Source organism: Cynara cardunculus (assembly GCF_001531365.2).
Source record: "Cynara cardunculus var. scolymus isolate 2C chromosome LG 1, CcrdV1, whole genome shotgun sequence".
Lineage (NCBI taxonomy): Eukaryota > Viridiplantae > Streptophyta > Magnoliopsida > Asterales > Asteraceae > Cynara > Cynara cardunculus.
The window spans coordinates 4,076,074-4,094,571 of NC_037528.1; the positions used below are offsets into that span (position 1 = coordinate 4,076,074).

Sequence of the window (18,498 nt, forward strand, 5' to 3'; positions counted from 1 at the left end):
ACTTAAATTAAATTATAATAAAAAAAATAAATTAAAGAAATTACATAAAAAATGAGACTTTTAAATAGTTGATTTAATATTAACATTGATATATTTTTTACAAATTTTTATGATATTTTCACATTTATATTTTATTCAAAAAAACACATAAAATCGTATTATAACATCGACAAAGACAAAGAATAAAATAGAACATTTAATTGAGATGTGTCTCGCTTCATTACGTTAATGCTCTTTTAGTTATTTTAAATATATCCTTAACGGATAATTAGCTTATTAGTCAATGGTCAGCATTCCACGACTAACTTTTAAGCTAAGAGTTGACTTGGTACTTATGTCATATATTATAATATGTTTGTTGAATTAATGAAATATAACACATTAAATGCATAATATAAATACTTATGCTGTATTGCTATAAGATGTTGTTATATTAATAAAATATAACACATTAAATGCACAATGCTTACATACACAAGTGTGTATATAAGTTAGGTTTACCTCTAATCAGTTGAGCATCTATATTCACATTACGAGAAATATAATTGATTATAATCTAAGTATACTCAAATTCGGAAAAGCGAAAGGTATTGACAACCGATAGAGATGAAAGTATGCAAGGGGGTCACCATGTGGTTCATAATGGTCCTAGCCTTGTCGAGCCAAGTGGCCATACATGGCATGAGTCCTCAACCTGACATTGTCTACCACCCTATGGAAGATTGGTGCTTCGGAAATGGGTGTGATGGTGTTCTGTGTTTTATCGCTTGCAATATTTCACTTTATCGTAAAGCAGTTTGTGAGAATAACAAATGTTGTTGTTCCAAATAATAGAATGAGATTATTTCAATAAAATATCAATATATATATATATATATATATATATATATTCAGCTCTTGCTTGTGGTGGAATATTGTTGGAGTTTTTCCATGTAATGAAAATATTTGCCGAAAATAAGTGAGCAATTACAAAATGTGAGTTGCAAAACTTATCAATTGACGTCTAACGACTATAAGCTGATAACCTGTTAGTGGGTAACCAATCAACTGATAACCCATTAGTAGATAATCATCAAATAGTAACAATCAACTGATGACTTTTATCTAATACCTATCAACTAATAGCATATCAATGGGTAGTTTCACCGGTTGCTACACGTATGAAGTAAGAGCATATTCAACACGTTCTCTAAAATGAATATTCTGGTCCATTTCTGTTTTAAAAGATTATACAAAACCTTCTCCAAAACAGAGAAAGAATGTGAGATGATAAAAAATTCTTTAAATTTAGAGAACTCTCAAAAAATGATTACCATAGAGAAGATCTATATTTTTTATTATATTTTCGCAGTTTATATATTTTCATTATATTTTCGCAATTTTGATGTTAGATATCTATACTATATTATAAAACATTTGATAAAAACTCTTAAAAACCACTTTTTATGCGTAAAATATTGTTTATTAATGCATATTACTTAAAATTCAACACTACAAGTAAATTGTGCGTAAGTACAACTTATTAAAGCTCCATATCTGAATTCATATAACTAACTGCAGATAAACATAATCAAATACAAGATAAACATATCATTGTAAATATAAAAAAATTAAAATATAATTAGGATAATCGTTGAGTTCTAACAGAATACTTAATTATTATCTATTAAAATGTTTATATTATTAAACCAAAAATAAATTATTTCGTTATTAAACTTAAATTAAAGTATAATAAATAAAAATTACATAAAAATGAGAACTTTTAAATGTTGATTTGATATTAACATTAATATATATTTTTAAAATTTTATAATATTTTCAAATTTATATTTTATTTAAAAATAAAATCATTATTGTTTTTTAAAAAACACATAAAATCGTATTATAACATCGACAGAGACAAATAATAAAATAGAACATTAAAATCAAGATTTGTCTCGCTGTATTATGCGAGCACTCTTCTACTATTTATAAAATGTTTTAATAATATAATAATAATTATTATTTTTAAAATAAAAATATATTAAAATTGAATGAAATTTTGGAGAATGAAAACAGTGTCGTTGGTTCTCCAAAATCAAGAAACCTTTCTCTGTGTGTCCTTTACCCATTTGAGAAGAAGATGAAGAAAGAAGGATCCTTACCAAAATCGCCATTGATGATGACTGGGTTTTCAGTTGTAATCGTCACTCTCGTCATTCTTTCTGCACAACCCACTTTCTCAATCTCACTCCGATTTCCTAATCGCAACTTCCCATCCGAAGCCACACATTCGCTCTTAGGCGACGCTCACTTCGTCGACGGTGGATATTCCGTTCAACTCAGTGGCCCAACACCATCAAGCTTCGGTATCATCTTACGTACTACGCCTTTCAAGTTCACCTCTTCGACGTCGTTTTCCTCCAACTTCACCTTCCAAATCGGCAATGGCGTTGCGCTGGTAATCATTCCCGCTGATTTTCCTTCTAAATTTGCTCAGAATACGTCGTTTGGGCTTTTGGATGTGGATCGATTCCTTGATATCGAGTTTGATGTCGATCTTTGTAAAATTTCATCTTCTAGGGTTAGCAACGTATCTAAAATTAATCATATTTTGAAGGGTGGGGTGAAATTATCATCTTGGATCGATTACCATGCGATATTAAAGCAGGTAGATGTTAGGTTAAGCAAATTAGGCGATCCCAGGCCTGTTGAGTCACTGATTTCATACCGCATAGATTTGGGGGAAATGTGGAAAGGAGAAGAGGCTTTATTGGGTTTGGCATCACCTAATGGAAATCATGGACAGACTACAAATGTGTATTCATGGAGGTCTAAAATCAAGAATGTCCCAAAATGGCTGCATTCGAATCCGGCTAACCCGCAGGATCATTCATCTGTACCTGAAGATGTTGAAACTTCTAAGAAAAGAGATTGCTTTCTTTCTGGGTTCATATTTGTTATGAGTTGTGGAGCATTGGCAGCTTTGGTTCTGTTCTTCGTGTGGTCGTATGTGGCTGCTATGCCGAAAGTTCCTTCTGTGTCGCCTGTTGATTTCAAATACGAAAAGATTGGTGTAGTCGAAATGAAAGATTCTGAAACGATTAAGAAGTAGAGAGCTGGTTCTGGTATGTTAATCCACGTTTATCGATCTATTAGCTTTCTAAGGATGTAAATCTCGAATGTGTGATTCCAAGTTTTCATTATGTTGTGTGTTTTGCTCATTTGGGAATCCACAAACGTATTTCTTGATGTTTTTGAACAGGTTGTTGTTCGATCAGTGATCGGTTAAGGCACTAATGATATCTGTGTTTGAATTTTAGAACTGATCTTGTTCAAGTAAGGGCTGCTATTTTGAAATTTATGGGGTGTTTGAGATTTGCTTATTTGAAACAACTTATGTTTTTTTTTACAAAAGCACTTATCAACTTGCTATAAGTCAGAAGGGTTTAACTTCTTCAAAAACTCCTTATCACCAGTTTGACATCGATATAAGTTGTTTATCCAAGCATTCAAAAGTGTTTATTACCGGTGTCGCACCGGAATAAGTCAATAAGTTGTTTTTATAAGTAATCCCAAACACCCCCTTAAATGATGTTGTGGGAAACTAGTAAAATATGTATCATATGCTTGAGATTCTATAAAATTATTGTCCGTTTTGTTTACACATGTAATTCGGGTCTTTTTTATTTGAGATTTACTGGGTTTGTTTGATTTGATCGGCATTTTACAAGTGCTATTGAGTTGCTGCCAAATGGATATGGATGATGTGGTTTTTCTTTGGAAAAGGTATGCAGAATAATCTTCATTTAAGTTGTATATGTCAAACAATTTTTAATTAATCAAACTGGCAAAATAAATCGAATTGCAACAAAGTTTATTTTAGCATAAAGAATATTTTGTTTTCTAATTTATTTATTTATTTATTTTATATTTGATGATAACTTGTTTATCTTGTAACATATGATGATATGGTTGATGTTTACGGAAGATTTATGAAACGCTTACTAAAGAGTTACAACAAAATGACGGATAAATTTGATGTCCGCGTCACAAAATGTTACATTAAATAGGAATTTCTATGAACTTTGTTACATTGAATAAGAAATTTTGTAATTTTGTTACAATAAATAGGAATTTTTAAAAGGGTTTTCATCAAAATAGGCAAAATATACCTAATATATTAATAAAATAGCCATTTTTTTCAAGTTTTTTCACAAAATAACCACATGGATCGTCCATGGGGGGTATGTTGATCATAGGGGGCGATCCAGCCTTCTTTGACCAAAAAAAGTACAAAAGAAATATTTTAAATTGATTTGAGGACCTACATGTATCTCATTTGGGGGACAAACATCTGATTTGTCTTAAATAGTGGGATCGCCCCCACCTACCCCAAGATCTTCCCCCGGGGGTGATCCGACTTACAACTTTGACTGATATTTTGTTTTTCAGTGTGCAAAATATCACCGTATATTGTTTGTGATCTCTCATTCATTTTTCTTCACATCTCATTTCTACTTTCATATCTTATTAATTGACAAAGAAAAAAAGAAAGAGTTTCCTCATTTCTACTCTTACAATCTTTAACCCTTAAATATAATCTATTATCACAACTCTTCACCTTTAAACACCAATATGAAATCACCATCAAATCGTAAGCCACTAAATGACAAAAATAGCAGTCAAAATAGGTGGTTATAAAAATATGACATTTTTCAGATATAATATTTAATTTTTATCCCCCAAATCAGATACAAATAATTTTTTTCGTATCAATAATTATTAAAAAAATATTAACATTCAGTGCTTATAAAAAATATAATTTTTATAAGAAAATATAAAAATATTCGTTGGTTCGTTATGCGGTTAAAAAAAATAGTAAAAATTATAAAACTTGCCGTGATTTCATATTATGTTAAGGGTTGTGATGGTAAATTTTGTTTAAGGGTTACGAATTGTAAGAGTAGAAGCGTTTGATTTTATAGAGTAAAACCACAACATTTGGTCCTAAAACAGTCAAAAAACCAGTCAAAACCATCCCCCGTTTATTGAAAAACACCACTTAATTGTCAAATCGATTTCTTCACTATAAGACAAATTAGCAGTCAAACGTGTAAGCCGGATCGCCCCCGAGGGAAGATCCTGGGTTAGGTGGGGTCGATCTCTCTATTTAAGACAAATAAGATGTATGTCTCCAAATCAAATACATGTGGGCCTCAAATCAATTAAAAAAAATATTTTTTGGTACTATTTTAGGTCAAAGAAGGTTGGATCGTCCCCCTATGGTCAACCTGCCCCGGGGTGATCCGTGTAATTATTTTGTGAAAAACTTGAAAAAATGACTATTTTGTAAATACAGTAGGTATTTTTTTTGATGAAAAACCCTTTTTAAAATTTTGTTACGAGAATTTTTCTTTCTATTGCAGTAAGACGTTGGGGTGGGCGGACCTAAGATGGAATAGGCACGCTAAAGTCCCCGCTACAATATGATGAGAGGCTATTCCTCCCGGAACAAAAGGATCAAAACCCTCCACACCCCACATGGATTTACATATTGTACTTTTCCTCTTAGCCCATAAGGATCGGACACCCATATGCCAAAACCATACAAGCCTGTTACATGAAATGCACCAAAACCAAAGCAAGTCACACCTGCAAGAAATAAATGTATTCCAAAGATCTTGGGCAAATCCAAAGAAGGTTTTCCAAGGGGGTGTTTGGGATTGCTTATAAAAGCAACTTATTGACTTATTCCGATTTCCAGTAATAAGCATTTTTTGAGTGTTTGGATAAATAGCTTATACCGGTGCCAAACCGGTAATAAGAAGTTTTTGAAGAAGTTAAACCATTACAACTTAGATAAAGATTTTTGTAGAAAAACATAAGTTGTTTCAAATAAGTCCAAACACCCCATAAATAAAAATTGAAAAAACCTTTTATTATATTTTTCTCCTAAAAAAACTAGTAAATTAATGATAATAACAATTGAAACAATACATGATAATTAAACTAATAGATAAGTTCCAATTCCACATGGAAATATTAGGTACCGATAAGGAAAAGGGAATGGGTGCATCTCAACTGAACTCTGACCGTTTCAAACAAAATAAACGGATCTTTTTATTAAAAACAAGTCTTACTTTGAGGAAAATCAAAATACTTCATTAACCCATACTTGTTTTGAGTTCATTTCAAATTTTAATCATTTAATGTTTAAGAAAAATAAATAAATATGATTTTGATCACAGATCAAATGGGATGAAAATGTCGATTTCTGAGGCGCCACCCTCGCTCTCACTCTATCAAGTTTGTTTTTCCTTCATCACGTTGCTTTTTACTATCTCACATCTCACATCTCCATCTCTCTTCGTCTTTCTGATCCAATCTTCATTCAATTCACACACAATTTCTTCGTTTATGTTGGGAAGAAGGACTACATTCATATGTGAATATCAAATCTCTAGCTTTTCTAGTGACAACGTAGTGAAATCGGAGGAAGCCGGAGATTTTGAATCGAATAGAAAACCGATACTAATTGTGTCATATTGATGGACATCCAAGGAGACGATGGCCTCTCCAAGATTTACTCTCATGAACAATTAATCATTGAAATCCCTGAAACAGCCCATAAGATCAGCAGTGGTACGTCCTCTTCTTTTCCCTTCTCTACCTCCAATTTCAATGACTTTAACTCGAAAATCGATACGAGAAAATGATCCTTATGGAAGTGTGTTTTTGGGTTGTTTTCTAATGATGCAGACTCGTGGTTTCAAGTGGGGTTTGTTCTTACAACGGGTATCAACAGTGCTTATGTGTTGGGGTATTCAGGTGCAGTCATGGTTCCTCTTGGTTGGGTTGGTGGAGTCGTGGGTTTAATCGCAGCTACAGCCATATCACTATATGCAAATGTCCTCATTGCCAGGCTCCATGAGTTTGGTGGGAAGAGGCATATCAGATACAGAGACCTTGCAGCCTATGTGTATGGTTAGTGATCACCAAGAACAGAGGTACTTTTATACATTCTTGCCAACAGAATTAATATAAATGATTGACGTTTTGCAGGTCCAAAAGCTTATTCTCTTACATGGATCTTGCAATATGTGAATCTTTTCATGATTAACGTCGGTTATATCATGTTGGCTGGTCAGGCTCTAAAGGTATTCCAAACTGGAATTCAATGAGGATTACATTATCCCTATATCTCATAGTTCTAGATTTTTGCAGGCCATTTATATCATTTTTAGGGATGATGGTGCCATGAAGCTCCCATACTTCATTGCAATCTCAGGGTTCACATGTGCCATTTTTGCAATCTGTATCCCTCATCTTTCCGCTCTAAGAATTTGGTTGGGAGTTTCTACAATCCTAAGCATCGTATATATTGTTACAGCAGTTGTCCTGTCTCTTCGTGATGGTACCATCTGTTCTCTGCTATTGTGATAGATATTACAACTAGTCATCAGATGTCTTAAAAAGGTTGTTTTTGTTGTATGGTTTTATTTGTAGGAATTCAATCTCCACCAAGGGACTATAGCAAGCCAGGAACACACACAAGCAAGATCTTTACAATCATTGGTGCTTCTGCAAGTCTTGTGTTTGCTTTCAACACCGGAATGCTCCCAGAGATACAGGTAAAATTCACAAGTTACAACACTAGGATCTTTTTTGGGTAACCGTGGGAATCCAGAAGATAACTGCCAAGGAAAATCCCTATTGACCTTGAGAAGACTCAAACTGGTGACCTATGGGGAGGAGCCCCAAAGTCTGGCCTTTATTTGCCAGTTAAGCTGGCCCTCAAGGTTACTCCAGGACTTTGTTATGAAGATCAATGATGTTCTTTGTATTGTTAAATGTTGTTATCTTGTAGGCAACAGTGAGACCGCCAGTTGTTAGTAACATGATAAAGGCTCTATACTTCCAGTTCTCAGTAGGAGTTTTGCCACTATATGCGGTTGTCTTTATGGGGTACTGGGCTTACGGCAATGGTGCCTCATCCTATTTGCTCAACAACGTTCATGGTCCACTTTGGTTGAAGACATTTGCCAACATATCTGCCTTTTTCCAGTCTGTTATATCTCTGCACGTAATGTTCTACCTCATACTCCTGCCCTTCTGCCATTTCAACCCTTCTCTCCCCTGTTTTTGGTTCTAGACTAACACAGTTTTTGATTTTGTTGTTTCTAGATATTTGCAAGTCCGTTGTACGAGTATTTGGACACCAAATATGGAATAAAAGGAAGTGCATTGGCCCTTAGAAACTTCTTGTTCAGAATCATGGTGAGAGGGGGTTATCTTAGCATCACCACTTTTGTATCGGCAGCATTGCCATTTCTTGGAGACTTCATGAGCCTAACAGGGGCGATCAGTACTTTCCCACTGACATTTATTCTTGCAAATCACATGTATTTAGTAGCCAAGGAAAATAACCTCAGTTGTTTACAGAAGTCATGGCATTGGCTCAATGTTTGTTTCTTTGCTATCATGGCTGTAGCAGCAGCAACTGCTGCCTTGAGGCTAATTGCTGTAGACTCCAATACTTATCACTTTTTTGCTGATATGTGATTTTTTATTTCCATCGTAGTTTTTATTGAATGCTTAACATATAGCGCAGTAATACTTTTCTAGCTATTGATTGTTTCCATACTAGTGTTATGTTGTATTTGGTAATTGGTATCAAGTTAACTTTTACACAAAAATATCATAGATAACGGTCGAACCATGTCATCATGTTAATGTGGAACCTAATGTTTTGTCCAGTGACTTGTAAGAGTTCTATTAAATATTGTTGGGCTTTTGTAGCTTCTAGTCTCACCCTGATACTCTTGCTCCTTGTAGTTAGATAAGTCGCAATGCATACCAAGTGTTAAGACAGCATGGTTGGTTCAAGCATAAACGAATAACCAGGTATAATTGCAACACTTCAATGAAGATGAAGCAAGTAATCAAACGCACGACACTCGGAATTGCAACCTTACGAAGATGATATAGCACTAGGAACCCAGTCAGATCTTAACTGTAAGTTTTCAAAGAGGCCATAACAACTCAATCCACTAACCGGAACATGTTACCCCAACTAAATGCATGTACTTGACAATCAAAGCCACTATATAACAAAAGTTTATTTGCCAGCAGTATTGTCCTTTCAAGAAAATCCACTTGAATTTTCTGTGACTAGGTCCAGCCTTCAATGACACACCACAACTACATTCTTGATCTGACATGCAAAATATAGATAACATCAATATGCATGTGTGAAACAGAAACAGAAACAGAAAAAATAAAAAAGGACTATATCTCCCAAAAATGAGGTATGGGTAAGATAATAATTATCGCCTTTTTAAAGTCAAAATGACATTGATCCACTTACAATTTTAACACCAAGCATTCGTTCATTTCTAGTATTAGGATATGATTTATTTATCCATTTAATAGAAAATCCGAAGATATCATATTTGAAGCTAAAGTGAATCCAATTGACCTGAAAAGTCAAAATGGTACATCTTCCTGGAATGGATGGGTTCTCAATGCTAATTTACACAGGAAGACAAGAAACTACAAAAGAGAAAAATACAAATTAAAAGGAATATGATTATGAAAGCTGTGTTAAGCTATTCAATAAGACATTGCAGAATGACTTACTTTTGGATAATCATCCGGAAACCAGCTTTACAACAATGCAAAGGGAGTTGAGGATTAACAATATAACCCTCAAGTATTGGGTGGCATAAATGAGACCAATGATCTGTCCCTTGAGGGAATTTCTCTTCACCCCTGAATACTCTTGGAAGCTCCATCCTCTAGGTGCAAGAAAACGATCCTCATTCAATATTGCTAATGCATTTGCAATAAGCAGACACCCCTCCAGTAGTGTCCAAAGACCCATATCCTGTATTTGTATAGCATGTGTTAGTCCACTTCAATAAACATTCTTGGAAGACCCAAATCAAAGATACTTGTTCCTGGAAAACATCACAAGTAATAGAGTAGAGGTCACAAATATCTGCCTCCACAACCAATGCGAAGTCCGGGAGCCTTGGCGTAGTGAGGTTGCCCCCCTTCTCTTCCAATGTTTTTCAAATTATCAGTTGTGTATCTTGTTGAAGCACAAACGCGAGAGTGATGGTGATTTGATGTTTCCAAACCTTTCATTCTCATAAAAATTTAACCTCGGAGCCTAATTTGATGAGACATAATGGCGATTCAGATTACTATGTTAACAAGAGGTTCTATTCTTCATTAACCATGCCCTGTTTCAATCCCAGCACATTTCATACACTGATACACACTTCAATTGGTGAACTGAACTACCTGATTCATTTTACTTGATCTGAGTTTCAAGAGCCACCCCCCTCTTCATACGTTTAAATGGTTAGAATGAAAATGTTTAGAAGCTAAATAATACGCAGTGGAAAAGCTTGTAATGGCATCCTGTATTTATGTCTGTAAAACTTCTAAGGCAAGAAAACATGATTGAACTAACGTACATGCATCCAGATGTGCTGTGAGAGTTTCAAAAGTTCTCATCTGAACTACAAACGTGAAGAAGATTATTCACATTGGCTCTCAACGCTAACGAGTTTGACAGTTCATCCTGATGCCCTCTCTCTTTTGCTATCTGCCATGGTGGACTTACTTATTAGTTATTTCCTGATTAATCTCCTAGCGATTAGCATTATAGCATACACCTTAGCATATTACATTTATTTATCTTCCCTTCATTCACATGTATTCATACTAAAGTTGAAGTCATCATGTATTCAAATTTCAGAGGTGATGGCTTGATAATAACTCCAAATGACAAACAATTTCAACTGCCCTGCCAATTTGGTGATTCAAACACATTTTTCTGTTCGATCGGAAATCGGAAACATCATTAGTAAAATTTACAGAATGTTAATTAAGTAGCACAATTTCTTCCATAACTGAATTCGTGATTTTTGGTAGTATATGAAAGAATAGGAGAAATTACACTATTTAAACCCTAAACCGATTGATTAAAATTCAAAATATGATTCACACAGATTTTTTCTGTTGATAAAAAGATGAACTTTGACATAAGGTAATAATATAAACCCTAAAACATGAACTCACCTGGTTTAAAGAACCGGAAGATCAGAAGAGTGGAATCGGAGAGGGATCGACGGGTACAGGCCAATGGTGAAGGAACGAATCGTAAGAAAAAGGTAGAGACCATACTTTTAACATTTGTTGCATTTTAGTCCCTAAACTTTGAAGTTTGGGTAATCTGCATGCCAAATACTTTTTTATGATATTTTAGTAACAAAAAGATATGTTATGGACCGTTTATTAAACACTTACTTGGTAAGTGCTTATCGGATAAATTTTCTTATCGTATGAACATGAGAAGGGCCAAGAATCTTACCTGGTAAGAGCAATGAAAATATAGAGAGTCTTACTCTTACCCGGTAAATAAGAATGACGACTCTTACCCAGATAAACACTTATCAGTAACTTTGATGCATTCGATATGTTTTGATGTACCAAAATTTTAGGTATCAAAATAAATTATAATGATGAGGATCGGAAATTAAGTAACGGGCACATATCCACGTGGTTGTGGTTTCACGTATCCGAGCACATAAACCAAGAAAGTTCAACGGGTTAAGATTTAATCGGAACATGTGATTATGGGTCAGGAAGCATTTGATATGAATCTTACAACTTTACTGGAAAAAAATGTATCAAAGATGGAAAACCTGCTATCCTTCTTTACTTCTCTAATATCCTAGTTCCAGTTTGCATCTATTCTAGAGTCTAGAATTCCCTTTAGAATATATACAATTGTCATGCTTGTAGTCCAGAAACGATTTATCAACAGCGATCTGCACGTCTAACGGCGTTTCTCTAACAAATCAGAGAGCCATCCGATCCGTCCTTCTGGTTTAATTCCTCGACTTTGAAAACGAGCCTGGTCTCACGGGTTCATGTTCTTTTTTCGATCCTTGTTTATTCCTGTTATATATCTAATTATCTGTCTATCTATTCTCGCATATGCAACCAGGGAATGGATTTGCATAGAAGTTCTCTTCGTGTTTTGGCTTCACTCCACCTACTCTCCGTCGCGGCCTGCTTGTTCTATTTGCATGCAGGTTCTTAACCTCTGATGAGAAATCTTCCCAACTCAAGTTCCTTCTGTCAAGTTCATCCAACATCCTCACAAAATTTCTTCTGCAGAAAATACCAAATACAGATGTCAGGAATCCTTTCTTCATGTAGTAATGGAGATATAATTTGGGATCTAATGAAACATGAAAGACGACTAGCTACATCAAAATCGGCTTTAAGGGTCTGTTTTTGCTAGCAGATTAATGAGACTCGCAACTTATTTGGTTGGCTATATATATATATATATATATATATATATATATATATGAATGTTTGGTAGTGATTTAATAATATAGAAAGTGACTCATTGATTAGTAAGCTTGTAGAAAAGAGCTTTATGCAGAAAGACAAATTTTTTCCATATGTGTCTTTCCCAATTAAAAAATACGCTTCTTCCCTCTATAAAAATACTCTTCCAAAGAAAAACTTTCGTAATCCATCTAGTAATGAAAAACCAACCAAAAAGCCCTCGGTATATCTTTTTATATGACACTATACGATCAAAAGTGCTTTATAAAAAAAAGCAATAAGACACTTTATTCAAAAGTGAGGACGTCAAAAATCATTTTATCAACTTATTATAATACTTTTACATATAGTTGTTTTATCATATAAATCAAAGTTTAAAAACGGTTTATTAGGACATTTAGACATATTTAACGTAGTAGAAATTCGGTTTTCTATAAGCAATGAACTTTTTCATTTCATTTATGTTTAGTTGGGTGCTTAATTGGTTTGATTGTTAGACGACTTACTTATCGGGATAAATGGTTTTCTGAAAGCCTCTGAACATCCGATGGCCTTGGATAGCCTTAGCCATGTTTCCGTCATAGGTGTATACAAAAACATCACTCGCAAGTGCTAGTGTATAATCCAATGCTGCAAGCTGGTTATGAAATCTTTTAAAAGGCTTCAACTCATCCTCGGTTGCCAAAGTCGAGTGCGTGTATACGTTCGGATATTTCTCTTTAAAATCATCGAGTCCGTGTTCTCCATAGATCTCACCCGCCACTATATAGATCTTCGTACTCGAAGGAAATCCCAACGCCTGTAGAAATATAGCGGACTCTCTAGGCGTCAACGGGCAATTCCCTTGTTGCCTGTTTCGCCTGCTTTTTATCTTTTTAACCTTCCAACGCTTTACGCTGTACCTCAACGCTTTAAGCTCGTCTGCTTCCTTTTCGGAAAGCCCATGAGTGCAGCCTGTGAAAGCTAGCATATCCTTTTCAAATCTATAATAATTTGAAACCCATATAAATCATACAAGTGAAGACGATAATATCCAACAAAAATATTTGTTTATAGGACAGGCAAATATATCCAAATGTCTTAATAGACTGTCTTATAGGACTTCAGTTATACTATGTAAACGTGTTATAATAAGTTGATAAGACGCTTTTTGGACATCCTAACAAGTTTTATTTTTTGTCCTAGAAAACTTGTAGTGTATTAGCTTTAGATACCTCAAATGGAGAGCAAGATAGTGCTCATTGTTTTGCTTAAGTCTGTTGACCAGCTTTCTTCCAAGCTCGTTGATTTCCTTTGTGCATTTTAGGGCCTCATACATGGTTCGGCACCTGAGCTTTTGGATGGAATCTGGGATGCCATTGTTAGCCAGCCGCGAATCGGTGTGGAGAAACTTAACCACTTTCTGTCGCGTCAACAGCGGAAGAATCTCACCTTCGTAATAACTGGGCTGCATCCAAACAACTGATTAGATTATGCCCCATCCAACTAAGCCTAGACGGGAGCAGATTGTCCCAAATTGTCGAGCTAGTGCCCGTAACATGTGAGAATATGTGGTAGCCACTATATTACGGTCCAAAAGAGCTTTTGAGAAGAGAATGAAGGTTCCAACATATATATAGCGGAGAAATGACAACATTTTAAAGAGTTTGATCATGTATATACAGACGTACGTGCCTTTGACCAAGAAATCGGATCCTTTTCTTCGGGTGTCACTCCTGCTACGTCTGGTGGAAGCGACTCTACTATCTCGATGTCATCTTGGAGCGTTGCCATGAACTGCTTGACGTCGAATATATCTTTAAAATCACTGGAAACAGATCAATCTCAGAAAAACAATAACTACTTATGATGTACTATCTTATTTGCGTGTGATCTGACTGTTCATTAGCCTACCTCGGATCAGTCCAAAACGACTTGTGATCTAAAGTTGGAAGAACCAACGTAGCATGCATCAGTTTCGCAATCGCCACCATGTCACTTATCTGTAAAGAGATCAAGATCGAAAAGTTAATGTCTGTGTTTTTGAAATGAAACAACAAACAACAAAATGAACAGATAAACGCAGGATTGGATGACAAGGATGCTAACCCCCATTTTCATTTGGTTCAACCCACCATTTGCCTGAACCAGGATGTAACCATTCGTAGGAGCACTTCGATTTCCTGATGAGAACAAAAAACTTGTAGAATTGGTAGTGAGTGAATCGATTTTCATCTTTTACACAAGTGTACCAGAATAGATTAATTTGCATACTTGTTTCGCTTGTTAATCGACCGATGCAGCCATGGTAGTTATCGCTTCTCGGATTTCTCCAAATGCCAGGAGCCTGTTAAGCAAATTAAGGAGAAACCATGAATCCCAATCAAACGAAAAAGGAGAAAAAAAAACATTGTTTGATCCTATAAACTTAAGTCGAGGGTTCAGCAAAAAGGGCAAAACAAGAAGGATTTCAGCAAAACCTGCACATGTTTGAGATTGGTTTCAGCTAGAATTTGACGCCTGATAACGACAAGGTCTTCTTCTTCGTTGGCCATCTCAGCATTGAAGTTAATCATGTGTATATATTTGGTGAACATGATGGTCACCATTATTAACATGAAAATGGTGACGATGCAATTGGTTCTATTCTTTCTTGGCATTAAACATTTCAACAAAGAATTTATTCTTATGGGTATCATGAAACAAGGACCTAACGAGGATATTTGCCACGGGTGGCGGTGATGATTCCAATAACCACCGCCACCGCCGATTTCTTGCAAAGATTCCATGGAATCGACATTCTTCTTTCGTCTTGCGGTGATGGGTAAAGTGTTACCTTTACTCGTGTCCCCGCTAGATGACATTATGTCAAAATCGATATCAAAAGGCAAAATAGATGCAAGTTAATTCTGTTTTGATGAAAGATGGATAAAATGGATAACTTGTTTTCGTATTTCTCATTTACCTTGCAATTCTATGCGAATTGTAAGCTCAAACACTACTTCTTTCTCTCTCCCAAGACATTAATCAGCCAACCATAAATCCAAGAATATACGACAAAACATGTGATCGGAAACAATTGGGACGAAGGTATGTTAGATATGTTCTAATTATATTTCAAACTGTTTTCTCATAGGCATACAACCGTATTCTTATATGGCGTTATTTTTGGCACGTGTAGCAAAAAATAATTAAAATACTTCAATTCTGTATAATCGTGCAAACGAATATTTCAAATCATCTTCAGTTACGTGCTTATGAAGTCTATACATTTGTCATGCTTCCATCATTTCACGAATGTATAGACCCGTTGTTTGACATGTCCCACATCAGCTGATATTTGTGTGAGTCGTTAAGTTTTAACATATACAATTTTGCGTCATGAGGACTTGAAACTTCGTCCATTTGTCTTGATTCATCGAGCACTATCGAGTTTAACGCATTTTATAAACTAATGGGATTAAAGATAACGAATAGAAAATACAATCAAAGGTCGTTAAGAAAAGGTGTACATACATTCTACTATTTCGATACCGTAATTTCGGATGTGATATATCATATACGTTTGATTTAGTGATTGTTTGACAGTTGTTGAATGGTTTGGTGCAGAATGATTAAGTAGTCAGAATGATTAAGACATATAATTGTTCGATAATTATTTACAATGGAATTAGCATGCTGAATGGTTAAGGGAGGTCCATGATACAAAACCATTAAGAGACAAATATTCACCTCTTAGCGATTAAAGATAATCTTTTAATAAAACTATTAGGAGGCAAACAAACAACCCATGGTAAATATGATGTGCACAGTTGTTATTTATTTTTATTTTTTTAAATTAGATTTTTTCTTCAAGTAGGGTTAGACATTTGGGCTAAGCATTTATGAAAACAACCATCTTGAAGCCCATGAAATCACATGACTAGCCCTAAGATATGATCCAAATAATCCGACCTATAAATAGTTGTGACATAAGAGAGCTAGGGTTTATTGTTTCTTCATCATCAGGGCAGGCGTCGGAAAGTATCTGCTGAAGCAAGATGGTGAAGGGCCGCCAAGGAGAACGCGTCAGGTATAATCCTTTTCTGTTGAAATCATATTCAAATTCTATTTGGAAAACATTTGATGTGACGTCTTATTTTCAAATTTCAGACTCTACACGAGAGGAACGATTCTCGGCTACAAAAGGTAAAGCAGTTCATTTAGTCATGATAGAATCAGTGTTTTTAAATTGTATAATTTGTTATCCGTAATTAAAACCGGAAATTTGTTGATTTTGTATTTGGTTATGGTTATGGTTATGGTTAGGTCGAAGTCGAACCAGTATCCAAATACATCGTTGATTCAAATTGAGGGAGTCAACACTAAGGAGGAAGTAGGATGGTACCAAGGGAAGCGCATGGCGTACATATACAAAGCAAAGGTGAAGAGAAACGGATCACATTATCGTTGCATTTGGGGGAAAGTTACCAGGCCTCATGGTAACACCGGTATCGTACGTGCAAAGTTCAAGTCAAATCTCCCTCCCAAATCCATGGTAAAAATACACCCAGATATGGATCTTTTAGCCGCATTTTGTGTGTTTTCGGGTGTGAAATCTGTCTAAATGCGTGTTATATTTGTTGTTGCAGGGATCTAGGGTTAGAGTCTTCATGTACCCAAGCAATATATAAGGTATCATCTTTATTTAATTTTGCTCATTCCTTTCGTTTTACTTTGTAGTTAAATAGAATGTGCTTCAATGTGTTTGTAATGGTTGGTAAAGGAATCTTGATTACATCTTCAGATTGGTCATAGGCAACTGCCCCAAGTCATACAAGAAACCTTTTATTAGGAATTGGGAGAACGAAAAACCTGTAATTTTAGGTTTTGGATTCAATATTTTGTTGTTAACTGTATGAATGACATGTTCTACTCATAAGATGCTAGTTAGCGGTTACTTCCCCTCTGTATTGAGCAAAAACCAGAGACAGGTTAACCTGTTATCATCTACTAAAAAATTCTGAAGATTTCATTTACTGTTGCTTACCATATGATTCTTTTAAACATGTACTTGTGTGATCTCTCAACTAACACACACATAAATACCAGCCAAAAACATTTTCTGTCCATAGTCTTTTTTATCTTGTTCTTGTTTGCATAATGGGGTTGGAAGCGATTGTATGCAAACAGATTTGGTAGATGATTGCTAATTGGTAAACATTTTACAATTTGTGCCTTTATGGAAACAGCTGCCCTACTCTCCGGTTAGAGGACATGTCTCCGTACATCTCACTCCCTCTCTAGACCCCACTTCTAGGTAGGACATACTAGGTGGGTTTGGTCTACGGTTCAGTGTTTTTCACCATCGCATTGTCTGTATATTGAATATTTGTGTATGTTCTTGTGACTGATTTATTCTCCTGGTTCTTCAATTTTATGCATGCTTGATTATGTTTATAGGATCTTGTGTTCTTTAGTATCATTATGAAGTCCTGTGCTTGCAATTCAACTGATTGGAATCCCTTGCAACCTTTCTGTGCTTGCAGTTTTATCCAAGAAACATATGGAGGATTTTGCTGGTCATTTAATTGTTCTTGTAGTAGTTCTTTTGACCATTTGTGTTGGAAGTTTTAATTTCTTGACATGGGAAACATGGGTCAAGTATTCAAATATCATGTACTTTTTCTAATGATTCTTTTTCTTGATATAGCCATCCTAGTATAACCATGTCAAGTATCAATGCATCAGCAGAAAGTTTCACCTTAACAAACAACTATAAGCAAACAATTTGATTGTTTTATAATATGAAAGATGGTCAAGAGGTTTTGAAATTCTGCAACTAACTATGAATAGCCTGCACAACTCAGGCATGATGATTTGAAAAGGATTTTCTTCTTGTCAACTTTAGTGTACTGTGAAGTTGGATGAATTATAAGCAAACTGATCTAGTCATCCATGATTAGAAAAAGATATGTTGTGGTTTGGGCATTTGGGCATTACCTGTTAACTGGTTGGGTGCTTTGGCTTAGGGATGTAAATGAGTCGAGTTGAGTAGTAGGTTATTCAAGCTTGGCTCAAGCTTGATTAACTTTTTCAAAGTTGGGCTCGAGTTCAAGCTCATATATTTTTCAATGTTTGGTGTGGTTAACCGATTATGCATTTCTAGTTACGGTCCAGTTG

General features: G+C 35.1%; 5 protein-coding genes across 12 annotated transcripts in view; 3 read left to right on the forward strand and 2 right to left on the reverse strand.

Moving 5' to 3' along the window:
* The window catches only part of LOC112515549 (proline transporter 1-like), an 11,592-nt gene extending 3,048 nt beyond the window's left edge, over window positions 1-8,544 (forward strand). The window contains exons 2-8 of one of the 2 annotated variants that reach the window (XM_025122441.1): window positions 6,564-6,624; window positions 6,742-6,966; window positions 7,045-7,139; window positions 7,207-7,396; window positions 7,489-7,613; window positions 7,850-8,065; window positions 8,167-8,544. In XM_025122441.1, the coding sequence (XP_024978209.1) occupies window positions 6,819-6,966; window positions 7,045-7,139; window positions 7,207-7,396; window positions 7,489-7,613; window positions 7,850-8,065; window positions 8,167-8,544 (1,152 nt within the window). In that variant the 5' untranslated portion in view covers window positions 6,564-6,624; window positions 6,742-6,818. Of the gene's footprint in view, window positions 1-6,551; window positions 6,625-6,741; window positions 6,967-7,044; window positions 7,140-7,206; window positions 7,397-7,488; window positions 7,614-7,849; window positions 8,066-8,166 lie in introns of those variants that run through there. The other variant, XM_025122433.1, reaches the window with a different exon arrangement.
* Window positions 2,162-3,094, forward strand: LOC112522675 (L-type lectin-domain containing receptor kinase S.4-like). The gene has a single exon (XM_025131961.1). The coding sequence runs from the start codon at window positions 2,162-2,164 to the stop codon at window positions 3,092-3,094; it is 933 nt and encodes a 310-aa protein (XP_024987729.1).
* A 401-nt stretch (window positions 8,545-8,945) lies between the features above and the next one.
* LOC112514750 (immediate early response 3-interacting protein 1-like) lies at window positions 8,946-11,162 on the reverse strand. Of its 6 annotated transcripts, XR_003069430.1 has the most exons (4): window positions 11,074-11,155; window positions 9,622-9,874; window positions 9,461-9,534; window positions 8,946-9,196 (listed from the first exon to the last, which is right to left on the reverse strand). XR_003069430.1 is itself a non-coding variant. In XM_025121368.1 (3 exons), exon 2 carries the CDS (start codon window positions 9,863-9,865, stop codon window positions 9,632-9,634), a length of 234 nt encoding a protein of 77 aa, XP_024977136.1. In that variant the 5' UTR covers window positions 9,866-9,874; window positions 11,074-11,154; the 3' UTR covers window positions 8,946-9,196; window positions 9,622-9,631. The 6 variants fall into 6 exon arrangements, 3 of the variants coding, with proteins under 3 accessions (XP_024977136.1, XP_024977129.1, XP_024977123.1); XR_003069429.1 differs by having other exon boundaries at window positions 9,461-9,874; XM_025121368.1 differs by lacking the exon at window positions 9,461-9,534 and having other exon boundaries at window positions 11,074-11,154.
* An 816-nt stretch (window positions 11,163-11,978) lies between these two features.
* Window positions 11,979-14,891, reverse strand: LOC112522713 (O-fucosyltransferase 19-like). Its single transcript, XM_025132012.1, has 8 exons — window positions 14,817-14,891; window positions 14,611-14,683; window positions 14,446-14,519; window positions 14,251-14,339; window positions 14,024-14,164; window positions 13,572-13,799; window positions 12,864-13,340; window positions 11,979-12,171 (listed from the first exon to the last, which is right to left on the reverse strand). Exons 1-8 carry the CDS (start codon window positions 14,889-14,891, stop codon window positions 11,979-11,981), a joined length of 1,350 nt encoding a protein of 449 aa, XP_024987780.1.
* Window positions 14,892-16,316: 1,425 nt separating this feature from the next.
* LOC112524812 (60S ribosomal protein L35a-3-like) lies at window positions 16,317-18,036 on the forward strand. Of its 2 annotated transcripts, none has more exons than XM_025134764.1 (5): window positions 16,317-16,408; window positions 16,489-16,524; window positions 16,645-16,873; window positions 16,968-17,010; window positions 17,865-18,036. In XM_025134764.1, the coding sequence occupies exons 1-4, from the start codon at window positions 16,377-16,379 to the stop codon at window positions 17,007-17,009; spliced, it is 339 nt and encodes a 112-aa protein (XP_024990532.1). In that variant the 5' UTR covers window positions 16,317-16,376; the 3' UTR covers window position 17,010; window positions 17,865-18,036. The 2 variants fall into 2 exon arrangements, with proteins under 2 accessions (XP_024990532.1, XP_024990538.1); XM_025134770.1 differs by lacking the exon at window positions 17,865-18,036 and adding an exon at window positions 17,568-17,794 and having other exon boundaries at window positions 16,332-16,408.
* The last annotated feature ends 462 nt before the right edge of the window (window positions 18,037-18,498 follow it).